Source organism: Tachysurus vachellii, chromosome 7, assembly GCF_030014155.1.
Source record: "Tachysurus vachellii isolate PV-2020 chromosome 7, HZAU_Pvac_v1, whole genome shotgun sequence".
Classification (NCBI taxonomy): Eukaryota; Metazoa; Chordata; class Actinopteri; order Siluriformes; family Bagridae; genus Tachysurus; species Tachysurus vachellii.
In genome coordinates, this window is record NC_083466.1 from 30,436,045 (window position 1) to 30,457,408 (window position 21,364).

The window sequence follows — 21,364 nt, forward strand, 5'->3', positions numbered from 1 at the left end:
CTTCTGAGTCTGTCTTAATTCCAGCAATCAGTGTCTTTAGATCACACACTTCTCAAGGATGCTAATAGACAGAGGCTAACACCAACAATAACACCAACAAAAACACAAACACCAACAATAACACCACCAAAACACAAACACCAACAATAACACCACCAAAACACAAACACCAACAATAACACCACCAAAACACAAACTCCACAGTACACTATGTTAGGAAGTACACTATGTGCAGGAAGTACTCCACAGTACACTATGGAGTAGACTAACCCTAACTGCTAACTAACTGCGATTCTGGAGCAAGACACACCCAGAACATTAATATCAATGTTCAATATGACAATCAATGTGACAATATCTCCAAAACTGTTTTCTTTATACATTTACTGTCATATTTACATCCATAAATGACTAAGATTGGCTGATGGCAATAAGGTTACTGAACACAGTTTGGTAAAAAATTTACTAATGATATAAAAACATTTCCTGACAGTGATCTTCTACATTCTCTTATACAGCCTCAATTCTCAAAATGCAGTAATGACATTTCTATGAAGTAAAAATGCATCATGGATCAAATCCTAATCGCTGCCTAATCAAGTTGTCCATCACATGGCGTACGCTTGTCACGCATCCTGCGAGCTCGCCACGTGAGAGTGTGAAATGCCAAAGAAATGCCAACTGGCTTTGCTTCTCAGTTCTGAGACATGAATACAACACTGATGTGGAGTCATTTCAAGAAATTAGACCACTCCCATAAATAAAAGATCAAAGTTTCTGTATTAATGTGACTTAATAAGCTAATAATAAGCTAATAATAATAAAACATTTCCCAATAAAACAATGAATGAAGGGTTATGAAGTTTTTCCAGTATTGAATTGTTTCATGAAAAGAAATGACTAATTTGGGAACAATTCAAAATTAGCCTTAATAACCAACCCATAAGAAGTACAAAATCATGCTACACGAAACCCAAGAGTGGGTGTGGCCTGTGTGATTTGATGGACAGATATTTAGCACCGCCCCCTGCTGAGCTCGTTTCACTGTTCACACGGCCTTTAGATTATTTTATTAAAGTGTTTCAATGGGAAATTCCCCTGTCTGCATTTTTGCCCTGTTGCTAGGACTTAACGTGGTGGTCGCTAATCACCGGGGCAAATTTCATCTAAAACACTGCAGGCCTTTTGTGGCACTAACACACCATGACAGTGGAAGCACAACGGGAGACCGAAAATACCCCCAGGGTGGCTGGGTGGGTGAGGTGAGAGGGGTAAAATGCCATCACACTCCTCTCTTCATAAGCACATGTCCAAGGGGAAAAATATAAAATAATGTATGAGGCAAGAACAGATGATTAACAGCATTCCACACACACACTTTTTAAACACGTTTTTTGTTTGTTTGTTTGTTTTTATTTATTTTAATAAAAGTTCAACAATCTGATGATTAGCATGCTAGCTATGATGAAAAGCAGTTTCTTTAGAATAAATATTCATGGGTTTTATGAAAAAAACATTTGTATGGTTACTAAACTCAGTGACGTGCTAATGCTAGTTAGCTAGTTCACAGATCTTTAATGCAACTGAATTCAAATGAATTAAGTGACAGTCATTTGGTTGAATAATGAGATGTTATAGAGAATGAGAAGTATTTTAGCATGTGCTAAGAAATACAAAGCTAAAATAAAAATGATTTCCTTGTTTTAAATTTCAAAATAAAACATAGAGTAAATATAACCTGAGGACCCGAGCACTTGGGTATGATTTAAAATGTTTTGAGTACAGAAGCTAATTTGGTGTTTTCTTCCTCAGGTGAAGTAGGAAAGACTAAGGAGTCATTTTTTCTTTTAAAGAATGTGAATTATAGTGTGTCTGTGTGCAGTTAATCCTCTCTCCTCCTCCTTCTTCATCCCTCCAACTCTGGTGTCTGCCATGTCATTGTCCTTCAGCTGTAAGAAAACACACACAGACACACACACACGTTATAGAGGCTTCCTGATCATAAAAGTGGGCGTTTTTACGTTGAAAGGAATAGCTTAGTTTTCACTCACACACAAACATACACACACACACACACACAAAACACAGCACTAATGACTGATGTTTACTGCTAATGTCCGCTCTTTAAACTCGTGAGCAGGAACCTGGTGAGTTCTCTTCCACACAGCAGTGTGTGTGTGTGTGTATGTGTGTGTGTGTGTGTGTGTGTGTGTGTGTGTGTTTTCTTCTGGAGATTTTGGTGACTAAACATATCATTCTAATCTCATATGCTAACCGCTAATCAGTCTCATAGTCTCCACAGCGCTCATCTTCATCTCCATTGTGATAGAGTGATAGAGTCTCAGCTAGTTAGCATGGACTCATATACATGACTTCTCTGTGGAACATCAGGATCATCTGTATAAAAAGATCAGATCATTATGTGTAGAAAACTTGTGAAACCAGCTGAAGGATGATGTTTAATATGCCAAGACACCGAGGGCTTATTTCAGTTTCTTTCACTCAGCAGTTTGGAGTCAGGGTCGGTTGCAACATCATATTCCGCACCTTTAATTTCTCTAACTAGTTCAAACCTGCTGTTGAGAGAGAATGGCTTAATTTATATTTCTACACACACACACACACACACACACACAAACAGGTTGCTGTACAAGACTGCACAAGACTTCAGTAGATTTATCACAGGTTGTAGCTGCATGCTGGAAAAAGCTAGTGTTTGCATTAGCATGACATTTTACACAGACTATTGTTAGCGCTTGTGTTTCATAACTTCTTATTTATAATTTTTTTCTTTTAATTAAAATCGAGGTTGTTTTAAATAAAACAGCGGGTGGTGAGGGAGGAACACACAGAGCTCCATGGCATACTTTAGCCCTGAGCGATGAAGGAGCTGTTTAATCAAGTCTGTGTAATTACAGGTCTGTGGTGTGAGTGTGTTTACCCATTATTTAGGAGGATGTGCTTGATCCTCACTGACTCATCTCTCTGCCATGCTAACACCACCATGCAAATATCACCATGATAAAAATGCCATGCTAATACCACCATGCAAATGTCACCATGATAACAATGCCATGCTAAAAATGCCATGCTAATACCACCATGCTAACACTGCCATGCTAAAACAGACATGCTAATAATGCCATGCTAACACCACCTGCTAATACCGCTAACAATGCCATAATAACACTGCAATGCTAACACCAGCATGCTAATACCGTCATGCTAACACTACCATGCTAACAATGCACTAATAACACTGCCATGCTAATACTGCCATGCTAACACCATCATGCTAACACCACCATGCTAACACTGCCATACTAAAACGCCCATGCTAATGTTACTCATCCCACCTTTAAACAGGGTCCCTTTAATCTTTTCTAATTTATTCCAGGTGATTTTTTTGCTAGCTTTGTTCTGCTTGGCTAATTTTCTGTCTCACTGTATTTTGTCCCACAGCCACAAGGGAAGCTGCATTTGTTCACGCCATCGCATCTGCAGGAATAGCGTTTGCCGTGACCCGAGGGTGTGCTGACGGTTCTGCTACCATCTGTGGCTGTGATATGATGCGGAAAGGTCCCCCGGGGGAGGGGTGGAAGTGGGGTGGCTGCAGTGAGGACGTCGAATTCGGAAACATGGTGTCACGAGAATTCGCTGATGCACGAGAGAACCGACCTGATGCCCGATCTGCTATGAACCGTCACAACAACGAGGCTGGCAGGACAGTGAGTGTTTACACCATTTTACTGAACCCTTTACTTCTGACCACCATTTTACTGAACCCTTTACTACTTACCACCATTTTGCTGAACCCTTTACTACTTACCACCATTTTACTGAACCCTTTACTTCTGACCACCATTTTACTGAATACTTTACTACTTACCACCATTTTACTGAACCCTTTACTACTTACCACCATTTTACTGAACCCTTTACTACTTACCACCATTTTACTGAACCCTTTACCATTGACCACCATTTTACTGAACCCTTTACTACTGACCACCATTTTACTGAATCCTTTACTACTGACTATTATTTTACTGAAACCTTTACTACTGACTATTATTTTACTGAAACCTTTACTACTGACTTATTTTACTGAATCCTTTACTACTGACTATTATTTTACTGAAACCTTTACTACTGACCACCATTTTACTGAACTCTTAACTACTGACTATTATTTTACTGAAACCTTTACTACTGACCACCATTTTACTGAACTCTTAACTACTGACTATTATTTTACTGAAACCTTTACCTCTTCTTCTTCTTCTTTCGGCTTTTCCCTTCAGGGGTCGCCACAGCGAATCATCTCTCTCCACCTAACCCTATCTTCTGCATCCTCAACACTTGCACCCACTAGCTTCAAATCCTCATTAATTACATCCATATACCTCCTCTTTGGCCTTCCTCTTTGCCTCCTGCCTGGCAGCTCCATGTCCAACATTCTCCTACCAATATACTCACTCTCCCTCCTCTGAACATGTCCAAACCATCTTAATCTCGCCTCCCTAACTTTGTCCCCCAAACGTCCAACATGGGCTGTCCCTCTGATGTACTCGTTCCTAATCCTGTCCAGTCTTGTCACACCCAAAGAGAACCTCAACATCTTCAGTTCGGCTACCTCAAGCTCTGACTCCTGTCTCTTCTTCAGTGACACTGTCTCTAAACCATACAGCACGGCCGGTCTCACCACTGTCCTGTACACCTTCCCCTTGATTCTTGCTGATATTTTCCTATCACACAGAACTCCTGACACCTTTCTCCACCCACTCCAACCTGCCTGCACTCGCTTCTTTACTTCTTTCCCACTCTCTCCATTACTCTGGACTGTTGACCCCAAGTACTTAAACTCCTGTACCTTCTTCACCTCTTCACCCTGTAACCTTACTGTTCCACTTCCCTCCCTTTCATTCACACACATGTACTCAGTCTTACTACGACTGACTTTCATTCCTCTTCTCTCCAGCGCAAACCTCCACCTCTCCAGGTTTTCCTCCACCTGCTCCCTGCTCTCACTACAGATCACAATGTCATCTGCAAACATCATCGTCCAAGGAGACTCCTGTCTGACCTCCTCTGACAACTGGTCCATCACTATAGCAAACAGGAAGGGGCTCAGAGCCGATCCCTGATGCAGTCCCACCTCCACTGTGAACTCCTCTGTCTGACCTACAGCACACCTCACCACTGTCCTGCTCCTCTCATACATGTCCTGCACCACTCTGACATACTTCTCTGCTACTCCTGACTTCCTCATACAGTACCACAGCTCTTCTCTTGGCACCCTGTCATACGCTTTCTCTAAGTCTACAAACACACAGTGCAACTCCCTCTGACCATCCCTATACTTCTCCATCAACATTCTCAGAGCAAAAATTGCATCTGTTGTGCTCTTTCTGGGCATGAAGCCATACTGCTGCTCACAAATTTCCACCACCTTCCTTAACCTAGCTTCCACTACTCTTTCCCACAACTTCATTGTATGGCTCATCAACTTTATCCCCCTATAGTTGCTGCAACTCTGCACGTCACCCTTATTCTTAAAGATCGGCACCAACACACTCCTTCTCCATTCCTCAGGCATCCTCTCACTTTCTAATACCCTGTTGAACAAACTAGTTAAAAATTCCACTGCTGCCTCTCCTAGACACTTCCAGACCTCTAGCGGGATGTCGTCAGGACCAACTGCCTTTCCACTTTTCATCCTCTTCAAAGCCTTCCTGACTTCATCCTTTCTAAACTTATCTACTTCCTGTTCCACAGAGTTCACCCCTTCTACTCTTTTTTCCCTCTGATTTTCCTCATTCATCAGCTCCTCAAAGTATTCCTTCCATCTCCTCTGTACACTCTCCTCACTTGTGAGCACCCTTCCATCTCTATCCTTAATAATTCTAACTTGCTGCACATCCTTCCCATCTCGATCCCTCTGTCTAGCTAACCTGTACAAGTCCTTCTCTCCTTCTCTAGTGTCTAACCTAGTGTACAACTCTTCATATGCCTTCTGCTTGGCCTTAGACACCTCCCTCTTCACTCTGCGCTGTAACTCCTTGTATTCCTGTCTATTCTCTTCAGTCCTGTCCATATCCCACTTCTTCTTGGCTAATCTCTTCCTCTGGATACTATCCTGAACTTCCTCATTCCACCACCAAGTCTCCTTATCTTCTTTCCTCCTTCCAGATGACACACCCAGCACCTTTCTCCCTGTCTCCCTGATCACTTCTGCTGTAGTTTCCCAGTCATCTGGCAGCACTACCTGACCACCCAGAGCCTGTCTCAACTTCTGTCTAAATTCCTCACAACATTCCTCCTTTTTCAGCTTCCACCACTTAGTTTTCTTCTCTATCTTTGACCTCTTCCTCTTACAGACCATCAGAGTCATCCTACACACCACCATCCTATGCTGTCTGGCTACACTCTCTCCCACTACCACTTTACAGTCACTAATCTCTTTCAGATTGCCTCTTCTACAAAGGATACTGAAACCTTTACTACTGACTATTATTTTACTGAAACCTTTACTACTGACTTTTATTTTACTGAATCCTTTACTACTGACTATTACTTTACTGAAACATTTACTACTGACCACCATTTTACTGAACTCTTAACTACTGACTATTATTTTACTGAAACCTTTACTACTGACCACCATTTTACTGAACTCTTAACTACTGACTATTATTTTACTGAAACCTTTACTACTGACTATTATTTTACTGAAACCTTTACTACTGACTTTTATTTTACTGAATCTTTTACTACTGACTATTATTTTACTGAAACATTTACTACTGACCACCATTTTACTGTACTCTTAACTACTGACTATTATTTTACTGAAACCTTTACTACTGACCACCATTTTACTGAAGCCCTTACTACTGCCCACCATTTTACTAAACCCTTTACTACTGACCACCATTTTACTGAATCCTTTACTACTGACTATTATTTTACTGAAACCTTTACTATTGACTATTATTTTACTGAAACCTTTACTACTGACTTATTTTACTGAATCCTTTACTACTGACTATTATTTTACTGAAACCTTTATTACTGACCACCATTTTACTGAACTCTTAACTACTGACTATTATTTTACTGAAACCTTTACTACTGACTATTATTTTACTGAAACCTTTACTACCGACCACCATTTTACTGAACTCTTAACTACTGACTATTATTTTACTGAAACCTTTACTACTGACAACCATTTTACTGAACTCTTAACTACTGACTATTATTTTACTGAAACCTTTACTACTGACCACCATTTTACTGAACTCTTAACTACTGACCATTATTTTACTGAACACTTTACTATTGACTATTATTTTACTGAAACCGTTGTCTCTGTGCTATGATGAGGCCTAAATCCTGACTGATAAATTTCATGAATATTATTCCTATGTAGGTCTGAACATACCTGCTGAGCTACAACCTTTTCTAAGATCTTTTAGATAAAGGGGAGGTTTGATATTGGCCTATAGTTTGACAGCTAGCTTGGGTCGAGGTCAGTTTTTTTAATCAAAGGTTTGATAACCGCTAGCTTAAAAGATTTCAGCACATAGGCAGTGCTAAAGGAAGAATTTATTATCTTTAGAATGGGTTGGAGAGCTACTGGTAGTATCTGTTTAAAGAAACATGTGGGTATGTACAAATGAGGATGAGGTTCCCTTCTGAGCCTGGTTCCTCTCAAGGTCTCTTCCTCTTATCATCTCAGGGAGTTTTTCCTTGTCACCGTCCCCTACGGCTTGCTCATTAAGGATAGATAGAAATATAGTATCATAAATTTTAAGTTAATCTTTTTTAAAATAATTTTAAACTTTAATTGTATATATTCCCCCGTGACCCGAGGTAGTTCGGATAAGCGGTAGAAGATGAATGAATGAATTGTATATATTCATTTATTTGTTTTTATCCTTAATTTTTCTTATTATTATTAATATTATATATTTATTTCTTTTTCGCTCTCTTCTGTTTCCAAACTTCTGTAAAGCTGCTTTGATACAATGGGAAATTGTTAAAAGCGCTAAACAAATAAATGAATTGAATTGAATTGTGGGTCAGATGGCGATCCAATCATGGATGATAATTCTGGACGACACACTGCAAATCGCTAATGCCACTACTTTCTTTGGTCTCTCCGCAGTCCATCACCGAGCACATGTACCTAAAGTGTAAATGTCATGGACTGTCAGGAAGCTGCGAGGTGAAGACATGCTGGTTTTCACAGCCAGACTTTCGCAGAATCGGTGACTACATGAAGGACAAATACGACAGCGCCTCTGAGATGGTGGTGGAGAAACACAGGGAGTCTCGCGGTTGGGTTGAAACCCTGCGGCCTAAATACACCTTCTTTAAACCGCCAACTGACACCGATCTCATCTACTATGAAAATTCGCCCAATTTCTGTGAGCCGAACACAGAGACGGGTTCGTTTGGGACGCGAGATCGCACGTGTAACCTGACATCACATGGCATCGACGGCTGTGAGCTGCTTTGCTGTGGCCGTGGACACAACACAAGAACCGAGAAACGCAAAGAGAAATGTCACTGTGTCTTCCACTGGTGCTGCTACGTCAGCTGTCAGGAGTGCATGCGCGTCTACGACGTCCACACCTGCAAATAACTTGAACTCGTTTGGAGAAAATCTGCTTCCTTATTAACCTGAAAATTATGGCTCCAGTATCTCTAAGTGTCTCCGAGGCTTTCTGGATTCAATTATTTATTATTCCACTAAGGGGTGAAGGGGCTTTATTCCACTTTACCTAAAAAATAAAATGCCTTTACCTGTTAGAGAATCACCATAACACCCCCCCCCTTTTTATGTACTTAATACTTTAATTAAACACAATATAATGCTGACGTTAGCTAGCTACATAACACTGATGTTGAGATTATTAACACAAAAACGCTTTTCACTCTGTGGTCAACATCAGGACTCCTATGAACCTGAGGAGCACAAAAGAAGAGCGGTTTAATTCATCATCTCATTGGTCCTTTAAGAATCTTCTGTGGAATTATTAGTCTGGATTAAAGCTGAAATGTGGAGTCTTCCATCCAAACACAACCTGTCAATGAAAAAGATTAAAGGCAAAGGTCAAGCTGGAAGTGGTCGTAGATCCTGCACTGAATATAACGGGCATGTCTCATTACACGCTACTGAACACTCAGCTCCTTTTCGAGACGTTAAAAGACCTTACATGACAAAGTAGCCCACGTGAAATGGGTCTCACATTCCCTTCTCAAGGGGACTAGTGCACCATTGTGAGGATGTTTCACTCGTTTAACTCTCAGAGGGATGATTTTTCACCTGACTTCAGAGAGAAACAGGGCTTACATCTCTGTGCACTGGAGACTTCAGAGATTGTAGTGGGAATTAAAAGAGTGGCTTTGTAGAGGCACATGGCTCACTGTGTAAACATCAGTCCTTTGGTGGCACATTAGCTTTACCTACTTTGCTAACTTCAAGCAGTCATTTGCGCTATATTCAATTTTTATTTTCTCCTACAAAAGATGGATATTTTTATATTTTTATACTAAACGTCGTGTTAAACGTTTAAACGTGTATATTAAAGAGGTCTGTAGTTGTATGTAGCAGGATTACTGCCAGTTTCTAGAAGCACTAGCGACAGAAAGATAGCATACTTGCTAACATCACACAGGATTAGAAGCTAACAGTGTTGTATTTAATGCTTCATGGCACATTTCTGAGTAAAAAAAAAAATCTTTATTTTGAAATACTATGATTCTTAGTGACAAATATTTTTATATATATTTTTGATAGAAAATGCTTTATCATGTGTGTGTGTGTGTGTGTGTGAGAGAGAGAGAGAGAGAGAGAGAGAGAGAGGTTAAGTAGTAGCACTGCTAGCATAAGTGCTAACGTTTATACATGTGATATTTAATTTGTAGCAGCTCTGACAAATTTATAATATGTAGTGTTGTGTGTGTGAAATGAAAAAAAGGTAAATAACTGAAAGCAGGAAGTAGGCAGAGTGCACAGTTAACAAGTTACTAATTAGCTTCCGAGTGCACAGTCGAGTGAGCGTTACATATTTCTGAATTTCTCTGAATTGCCTTGTTTGCTTTATGAATCATAACTGGACTTGGACTGGATTCTCAATGTCACCACTCTGTCCTTGCTGGATGTTTCTACACATGTTCTGCTCCTTAGAATCCTCTTAAAATCCTTTCTGAAGATAAATGAATAATTGAGTTTGTCAGTTATTAGCCATAGAGAACTAGCACTCAGGGCAGGGGCTAGCATGCTAACATAGAGTCCGCTTTGTTTTTGTGTTAACAGTATTAGCAATGTTTAAAAGGGCTGTTTTCCAGAATGAACCAAACACTGAACCAAACCTGTTACCATGGAAACGCTGGAAATGTAGTCCATAGAGATAGATGTGCTAACATTTTGCTAACTACTTCTGAAGGAGTTTAGTTTCATCTTAATTATAATAATGACACAGCTGCTGAAGAGGATATTTTTGAGCTCCACATTCAGATGATTAATCTCACCTGTGTCACACCTTTAGGATGCCAGATGAGAAGAATTTCTACTCCAGGCGTCTATATCACTGCCTTTCATCACAAACACCGTCTTTTAACCCGAACACAACCGGGATAGAGAAGACGGACCAAAGGAAGGGGGCTTTGATTTTATTTCAAACGTTATATGATCATTTAAAAATGAAGAGTAAAAAGACTACTATGATGATATCCAAGTGAGAAGAGTAAGAGTGGTGAAATAAATCGAATCTAGTTGAGTATTTCAACAATACATTCAGTTTAATTTGATGTTATTCGTACAGTGATTTTTAAGGATGTCACAGAGCAGCTTTACAAAGATCTAAACATTCAGAAAATGTGGATCAGACCTGTCTGTACGGATCACATTAATCACGTGTTTAATGACCATGACGACTTCCACTACTACACAGTAGAACAGCAGTTGATGCAGCACAGAATGTTCTTTCACTCTTTATATAGTTATTTTTTTAGAATTGTAATGTTTTTAGGAGATGTTTGAGATTTTATAGAACATATTTTGTTAAATAAATTCATCTCATTCTAATTCATTTTGTAGATGTTTTGTTAATATCACGTAACATTTGTTAAATTCAAGCGTAACTGAGACACGCCTATGTTTTTGACAAACTCCGCCCCCACTTTTGAATACTTATGTGTGAGATTTATGAATGAAATCCTCCTCGTGCCCCGAGCTCGACTCTGAATCCTCCAGCAGCAGTTTAACACGGACTTCACTTTAGCTTTAGATGTTCCACTGGTCCGGATGCTGCTAACAGGTTTTATTGTGTGTGTGTGTGTGTGTGTGTGTCTGTGTGTGTGTGCGTGTAAATCTCTTCTTTCTGTGAAAGACTCTGTGTGTACAGTAGATAAAATTCTCAACTAAAATGTGAAGTTTTCTTCTACTAATTCAGTTTTCATTAAAAATGGGCTGCTGCCTTCCTTTTAAAGGCTAAAAAGAGTCAGAATAAAATCTATGTTTAAATGGACTTTTATAAGTTTCTGTTCCTAATTAATAATAATAATAATAATAATAATAATAATAATAATAATAATAATAATAATGATTTTATGTCACTATATCAGTTTTGTTATTGAATTGAATGAATTTATACTCCATATAGAGGTTTGGTGTGAACATGGAAACAGATCCTTACTTTATTCTGATGAATATTTGTCTTCTTACGTTGTGTTTATGGATTTTACAGATTTTAGGGTCTTTTTTATGGTTATTTATACATGTATAAATGAGGAATTGTGTGTGTGTGTGTGTGTGTGTGTGTGTGATATCACCCCAGTGTCTCCAGTGTCTCTCACCTTCTTCTCCTTCTTCTTCTTCATTTCGTTGTTTTTTTCTTTTCTTTAAAGGTGTCGTGTCCTGCTGTGTTTCAGGTGATAAATATTAACCCCATAACTCAATAAACTGCTTCTGTAAATCTGAAGATCTCAGCGTCTCACTTTCATTCCTTCATGAACCAGTGAAACAGTTGAATTCACACTATTTTGGTTTGATCGGTGATTTATTTACAGATCTGGAGCTAATGTCAGTTTTTTTTATTTATTTTTTTTATTTTATTTTACTTTCCATAAACCTTTTCTTGACGATCTGTTCTGCAACTAAATCTAACAAACGTTGTTGAATTGTGATTAAATATGTTTGGATTTTTTAAATGACTTGAACATGTTTTATTTCTTTATTTATTTAATTTATTTTGTTTGTGTTTGTAATTGGTTTTAACATTAAAGGCTTTATTTTAAATGATTAAAAGAAGCCAAAATACTTCTGTGATTAAACAAAGGGTCTGGAGTCAAAAATGTGTTTCAAAATAACGTTAGTGAATGATGTCGGAATGAAAGATTAGTGTTTGTACTTTATTAAATTTATGCACTCAGACCTTTAAAAATGTTTTTTTTTTTTTTACATTAGCACCGTTTCTGTAATCTATTATTATTGTAGTATTTTTAAATAATAATAACACTGAGACAAATGATAACTGTATCCATACAAAGTCGTATTAATAAATTTGATTTCCTATTTCTTTGTTTTTTTAATAATTCCTCTGTTATTTTTCCTTATTCTTGTTTTTTGTCTCTCTGATTAACAAAATAAATAAATAAATAACATAAATGAAATATTTAAACAAATGAAATAACTAAATTCGTAATAAATAAAGCCAGAATTAATGAAAACTATGTGTAAATATACTGATTTATGTAACATGAATATAAAATAATATAAAGTGGAGTTAAGGTAAAGTTTGCCTTTGAGTAAGTTTGAGTAAGTGAGGAAGATGATATTAGAGAGGAGGAGGAGGAGGAGGAGGAGGAAATGTGGAGCAGCTCACCGAGCTTCGCTTTACTTTGTGTTCAGGTGAAACGGTGTGTGAAGATTGGAGGAGAAAATATGCTGAAGCTCGTAAGATTTCTAACCTCCAACGCACACAGCTGCCCCGGGGCAACTGAAAGCTACAGTAAGCCCCACCTACTGCCAGGACTGACTCCAACTTAAACATCACAGAGAGAGAGAGAGAGAGAGAGAGAGAGAGAGAGAGAGAGAGAATATTAAAAAGCCCTTTACATGGATAGCATGTTGAACAGAAAATGTTACTGTCATATTTTATATATTTTATGACAGTAAAGGCAGAAAAATGCAGATACAGAATGATTAAAAAAAAAAAGAAGGAAAGAAAAACAATCGTATAGAGGAAAACCGTCACAAATGAAGTTATTAATTAATAAACCCTGTCCACCTTCTTTTACTGGGAGGTATAGTACAGCAGCTCAAACCCACACTGCTGGCCTGACCAGAAGAAGCTCACCAACTGCCTTTACTATTTGCACAAGCCCTGACGGTGGCAGTCTATGCCAGAAGGTTGTGGCATCTAGTTCTCTCCTCCTGTAGGGTAACTGGGGCAGAAACCATTTCTATGCCCTCCGAATTCTGTTTTTGGAAATTGTCTGTTCCTAAAAAATACACCTAATACTTTTAGCCCATTTATACACGCCACTTTAACCTTTCTGGTCTTATTGAAAGTTGACCAGACTTTGTACCTGACCTGGGTGAAGAAAACTATGACATCATATGCATATGCAAAAATTGCCAAGCTTGGGCCCTGAAGCCCACCATGAACATGGAATACTGATAGTCTCTGTCTGAGATAATAGAGTAGCGGTTCTATTGCTAAAGCATACAGTTGACCAGACAATGGACAGCCGTGCCTAATCCCCCTTGAGACTGAGATTAGCCAGCTTAGTCCACCTCCAACCTTGACCATGCATGATGCTTCAGAATACAACAGTTCAAAAAGGTGTCTCAGAAACCAAATAGTTTCTCCAAAACCATTGGACATTTCCAAGCCATCCATCTGTGCGGTTGAATCTTCAAGGTAAAAAAAAGAAAGCACTTACATGTTCTCAAGAGATCTCACAAGTGCTCCTTTTACTTTTTCATCACAGTGAGACACCAGCTCTGATTTCCTTTGTTAAAGGGTCCTTAATAAATTAGTATCATGTAAACCAGTCAGTTTACTTTCAATGCAGATTATCTCATTTTCAAGGGCCTTGAGTATGTGCTTTACATTGCAGCTTGGTCTCCACCTTCCTAATGTTTAGTTCCAGTGGTCCCAGAAATACTGAAATTGCTCACAGAAGTTGTAATGTGGTGTTAAAATGGCAGAAAGCAGATTTGATACTGAAATGTGACATGGTCATCATGACAGAGGCTAAGTGGTGATCTGAGAAAACTACTGGAACGATGGAGCAGTGAATAACTCTGAATGCTACTGAACTGTTCTGATATGGGGGGCACGGTGGCTTAGTGGTTAGCACGTTCACCTCACACCTCCAGGGTTGGGGGTTCGATTCCCGCCTCCACCTTGTGTGTGTGGAGTTTGCATGTTCTCCCCGTGCCTCGGGGGTTTCCTCCGGGTACTATGGTTTCCTCCCCCGGTCCAAAGACATGCATGGTAGGTTGATTGGCATCTCTGGAAAATTGTCCGTAGTGTGTGATTGTGTGAGTGAATGAGAGTGTGTGTGTGTGTGCCCTGTGATGGGTTGGCACTCCGTCCAGGGTGTATCCTGCCTTGATGCCCGATGACGCCTGAGATAGGCACAGGCTCCCCGTGACCCGAGGTAGTTCGGATAAGTGGTAGAAAATGAGTGAGTGAGTGTTCTGATATGTAAATCCTTACACACCGTGCTGCACTGAGTCTACCATCTAAAACCTCCATGTGCACTGCTTAATGGGGGGGGGTCTTTCTATCTGTCTAGAAGATTGAACTTTGTTAACAATTTTGAGACAGACAGATGATTGTATATGTGGCCCCTCAGTGTTGTGATCTAAAGTAAACTCAGTTGTACAGTTCCAGTCCCCTCCAATGACGAGACACCCTTCATTACCACACTTATTTCTTCAGTGCATTGCTAAAGAAGATAACCTGTTCAAGTCCTATGTTTGGTGAACAGACAATAATCAAATGAAAGTTGACGCCTTTAATTTCGGCTTTGGTTTTTATTAAATGGTCTTTGACTATTTGTTCAACCTTAAAGATTGTAGTAGCTTTAGGAAATAAAGTGTCTGCTCCTTCCACCACATAGACCACTCAACTTCGTTATTAACATCACTGGGTGGATCCTGAAGAAAAACCACACCCAGTCTCTTTTGTTGTATAATCTCCTCTTTTATGTCTGTCTTTCTACCAGTGATATTAAGAGATATCTCCATGTTAAAACAGAGGGAGAGACAGAGAGACACAAACAGACTAAAACAGACGGATGGTGAGATACAAAGATACAGACAGAGAGAAACACAGACAGACAGACAGACAGACAGAGAGAGACACAGACAGACAGACAGACAGAGAGAGACACAGACAGACAGACAGACAGACAGACAGAGAAAGACACAGACAGACAGACAGACAGACAGACAGAGAAAGACACAGACAGACAGACAGACAGACAGACAGACAGACAGACAGAGAGATAGCCGGAGAGATAGATGACAGACAGACTGACAGACAGACAGACAAAGAGAGACACAGACAGACAGACAGACAGACAGACAGACAGACAGAGACACAGACAGACAGACAGACAGACAGACAGACAGACAGACAGACAGACAGACAGAGAGATAGCCGGAGAGATAGATGACAGACAGACAGACAGACAGAGAGAGACACAGACAGACAGACAGAGAGAAACACAGACAGACAGACAGAGAGAGACACAGACAGACAGACAAATGGTGAGAGACAGACAGAGCAAGAGAGAGAGACACAGGCAGACACAGAAAAGACTAACAGATAGACAGACAGAGTCAGATAGACAGACAGACCTAGGTGTGTTTTTTCTCATGTTCTGTTTGCCTTCAGGTGAAAACAGGAATGTGGAATATTTGAAGGTATGTATTTGTTTACAGAGTGACACAGAAGTGAATGAATCAGCAGCTCACACTGTTTCTGATCATATCACACATTTTCATTTGTGGTGTGTGTGTGTGTGTGTGTGAGAGTAAATGTGTGTGTGAGTGTGTGTGTGTGAGTAAATGTGTGTGTGAGTAAATGTGTGTGTGTGAGTGTATGTGTGTGTGAGTAAATGTGTGTGTGAGTGTATGTGTGTGTGAGTGTATGTGTGTGTGAGTAAATGTGTGTGTGTGAGTGTATGTGTGTGTGTGAGTAAATGTGTGTGTGAGTGTATGTGTGTGTGAGTGTACGTGTGTGTGTGAGTAAATGTGTGTGTGAGTGTATGTGTGTGTGTGAGTAAATGTGTGTGTGAGTAAATGTGTGTGTGAGTGTATGTGTGTGTGCATTTCTACCATGGACTCACCCCTTTTACACTACATGATTGTTACACTGATCTTCTTCATGACTGGTGAACGTTGTGATGTTCTTGCACTTGGGACACTTGATTATTTGGACATGAAGAGTGAGACATGACGTTCATGTTTTATTTTCTTTTTCTTTCAGTTCTGCCATGTGAAAGTCTTTGAGGCTATGAAGAGTCCTAATGAAAGGCTTTAGGGTTTGTTCAGTAAATATGTTTATGAGACGATTGTTCTGCAGGAACGTGCTCATCAACCTGAACACTAATCCTGTCCCATTCAGTCCAGCAGCAATACTGTCACCACAGGAGGGCAGAAGGTTCACATCTCTGGTTCCTTATGTTCTCACTGGGAATTTATTCAAATGATTTGTTTTTTCAGTCAAACTAAAATCTAAAGTGTGCAGGTGACCGTGTGAAGGTTAATTATAGCAGACCGCTGGGTTTCCGACGAGGATAAATGCTGATTATTATAGGAGGCAAGGTTGTCCTGGTGATTATTATGGGATGGGATGGAACGGTGATCCGAGGCTTAAGCCTTTCTCACACTCGCTGCTTCGGCCGCTCTGTCTTGTTGTCTCTCAGGAGCCTGGAGGTGATTGTGCTATCAGATCCACATTAAACTTCTCCCCTGCTGATACACAGGCACTGACCAACAAATGCCTTGGATTAACACACACTCACTCTCACACACACACACATACACACACATACACATACACTCTCACACACACACACTCACACACATACACTCTCTCACACACACACATACACACATACACATACACTCTCACACACACACACTCACACACATACACTCTCTCACACACACATACACACACATACACTCTCACACACACACACTCACACACACACTCTCTCACACACACTCTCACACACACACACTCACTCTCACACACATACACACACATACACATACACTCTCACACACACACACTCACACACATACACTCTCTCACACACACACATACACACACATACACATACACTCTCACACACACACTCACACACATACACTCTCTCACACACACACACATACACTCTCACACACACTCACTCTCACACACACACACATACACACACACATACACTCTCACACACACATACGCATACACTCACACACACACACTCACTCACACACACTCTCACACACACACACTCTCACACACATACACATACACTCTCACACACACTCTCACACACACACACATACACATACACTCTCTCACACACAAACACATACACTCACACACTCACTCTCACACACTCACACTCACACACACACTCACTCTCACACACACACACTCACTTACACACACTCACACACACGCAAACACACAAACATACACACACACTCATGCACACTCACACACACACATACACTCTCACACACACTCACACACACACACACTCACTCTCACACACACACACTCTCACACAAACACACTCACTCTCTCACACACACACTCACTTACACACACTCACACACACGCAAAACACTCACACACACACACACACGCACACTAACGCACTCACTCACACACAAACGGAAACACATACTCACTTACACACACGCAAACACACACCTATACACACACTCTCACACACACAAAAACACTCTTACACAAACACACACACTCACACACACCTCACACACACACATACACAAATCAAACACACTCACACCCACACATACACTGACACCACACACACACACTCACTCACAAACACAGAGACACACTCTTACATCTCACACACATACACAAATTGAACATACTCACACATACACTCACACTCACTCATACACACAAGCACACACAATGCTGTCATTCTCCCTGCTGTTTCTTTCATTTATTCTTTCTTTCCATCTTTTTTCCAGGAGAGCATAAAAAAGTCCTCCATAATAATAATCTGATTCTTTTCAGACAATGAGTGAAGCAGATTAGCACCGAAGACAATACACACAGAAGGTCCTCCGGGTTCTCCTTGGTGACCGAGCAGAAAATCCCTCCAGAATCCTGATAACTAATTTTTTAATCCTCAAACACCGCTCAGGAGAGACAGAGAGGTGGAGACGGAAAAAAGACACCTCAAAATGCGCTAACCTTCCAATCTAGAGAGAAGAACAATCATTTCTTTCTCATCATCATCATCATCAGAGAGAGGATGAAGAAACAATGTTACTTAAACAGAGAGAAAAAGAAAGAAAGAAAGAAAGAAAGAAAGAAAGAAAGAAAGAAAGAGGAGCGGAGATAGAGATGAATAAAGAAGTGGCGTGATAAACGAGTGTGTAAACATGCACTCTTTCTTTTCTGATGAAGGACCTTCACACCAGGTGCTCAGAGTGTGCGTGTGTGTGTGTGCGTGTGTGTGTGTGTGTGTGTGTGTGTGTGAGGGAAGGTGGAGTGAGCGCCTTCTAGTGTTCACAGTGTGAAAGAGTGAAGATTTACATTTCTGTTTCATTGGATCGCAGGAGCTCATTATCACTCATGGTGATTATCAGGAAGTGATTATTATGGTCTGGTTGGTATGGTGATGGTTTGGGGCATCATGCAACCTGCAGCCTAAGCTCAGTTTAATTGGAACTGTGACACACACAATGTGTGTGTGTGCCCTCCTCTGGTGTTTTACAGCCTGACTGTTGGGGTATCAGTACTAGTTAATTACCCCATGCTGTGGCATTTTCTCTTTCTTTCCATTTTTCCCCTCACACACACTGCATTCTTTACACTGAGCTGCAAATGAGTGAAACCCTGCTCAAGCTTCAGAATAATAGCATTTTGGTGCTGATTTTATTAGAACACACACACACACTCACTCACTCAAACTCACTCACACACACACAAACACATGCACACACTCTCACACACACACACACACACACACACACACTCACACACACACGCACTCACACACACACGCACTCACACACACACGCACTCACACACACACGCACTCACACACACACACACACTCACACACACACACTCATTCACACTCACACACACACATACATACACACACACTCATTCACACATACACACACTCATTCACACTCACACACACACTCACACACACACACATGCACTCTCACACACACACACACACACACACACACATATGCACACACACATGCACACACACTCACACTCACACACACACACACACACTCATTCACACTCACATACACACATACATACACACACACACACTCATTCACACATACACACACTCATTCACACTCACACACACAAAAAAAGAGTGCATGTTTACACACTCGTTTATCACGCCACTTCTTTATTCATCTCTAACTCACTCACACACACACACACACACACAGAGACAAACACACACATGCACTCACACACATGCACTCTCACACACACACACTCTCTCACACACACATGAGCCAGAAATCCCATTGAGTGCAGTGTGAATAGGAGATAAATGAGTTTATTTGTGGTTGAAATTAGGATTAAATTGAGAGGATTAATGAAGATTTAGAGAGACTATATCCCAGATCTCCCTCTGAACTCAGATAACTCTATCCTCTCTCCATCAACATGGCTCACAGATTCCACACTCCCAACATCCTGTCATCCCATAATAATCACCATGGCAACCGTGGTGAAAATCCCACAGGAATCAGTTAATTTCCTGTATCGGCAATGGTGTATCCTCCAGTTTACTACCAGTTAATCATGGGGTCCCTCAAGGATCAGTTCTAGGACCTCTGCTTTTCTCAATATACATGCTTCCATTAAGGAACATTATTAGAAGACATGGATTAGTTTCCACTGCTATGCTGATGACACACAGTTATATATCTCATCAAAACCAGATGAAATAGCTAAAGTGTCCAAATTAACTCAATGCCTTAGAGGGATGTACTGATACTAGTAGCTTGACAGTGAAAGACCTGGTGTTTATTAGACAGTAATTTGTCCTTTGAAAATCATGTCGCCCAAACCACAAAAACAGCCTTCTTCCACCTTAGAAATATTGCCAAGCTGAGAAACATCCTGTCTGTATCTGATGCTGAGAAGCTAGTTCACGCTTTCATGACCTCTAGACTGGACTATTGTAATGCATTACTAGGTGGTTGTCCTGCATCTTTAATAAATAGGCTACAGTTAGTCCAAAATGCAGCTGCCAGAGTTCTCACTAGGACAAGAAAGTATGACCATATAACCCCAATTTTATCATCTCTACACTGGCTACCTGTTAAGTTTAGAATTGATTACAAACTGCTGCTACTTACGTACAAGGCTCTTAATGGTTTAGCTCCCATGTATCTAACTAGTCTTCTAACACGTTACAATCCTTCACGCTCTCTGAGATCACAAAACTCAGGACTTCTGGTAGTTCCCAGAATATCTAAGTCTACTAAAGGTGGTAGAGCGTTTTCTTATTTAGCTCCCAAACTCTGGAATAGTCTTCCTGATAGTGTTCGGGGCTCAGACACACTTTCCCAGTTTAAATGTAGATTAAAACTCATCTCTTTAGTCAGGCGTACACATAATACATCCCATAATATTGTGCTCTATTACACTAGACTTGCACATTTTTATGAACAGCAGATATGTTAATCCCTCTGCACTGCTTCTCTCTTTCTACCCATACCGAGACACCCAGACATTGTACCAGCTCCGATCGTCTTCCGTGCGATGAAGATTTTGGACCTCCACTGAGATGAGACCAACTCTGTGATAATCCTGAGACATCTACAGATCTACCAGCTCCAGTTGGACTCTGTGATACTAAGAGGAGATATGAACTCCATGTGATCCTTACACCAATACAGCATTTGTCTGACTGTATATTCCCTTTTCCACCGAGGCAGTTTGAGTGCAGGTTCGGAGCCTAATTTAGAACCAGTTCTTTCTTTTTCGACCACCAAAGCACCGGCTCTGAACCAGGAAAAGTGGTTCTTAAGTAGCACCAAAACGTTGCTGGTCTAGACTTA

At 40.3% G+C, this 21,364-nt stretch overlaps 1 protein-coding gene across 1 annotated transcript in view; it reads left to right on the forward strand.

Moving 5' to 3' along the window:
• Window positions 1-8,797, forward strand: part of wnt3a (wingless-type MMTV integration site family, member 3A) — a 20,643-nt gene extending 11,846 nt beyond the window's left edge. The window contains exons 3-4 of the mRNA XM_060875402.1: window positions 3,463-3,728; window positions 8,174-8,797. Coding sequence (XP_060731385.1) covers window positions 3,463-3,728; window positions 8,174-8,653 — 746 coding nt within the window. The 3' untranslated portion in view covers window positions 8,654-8,797. The remainder of the gene's footprint in view (window positions 1-3,462; window positions 3,729-8,173) is intronic.
• Window positions 8,798-21,364: the final 12,567 nt, after the last annotated feature.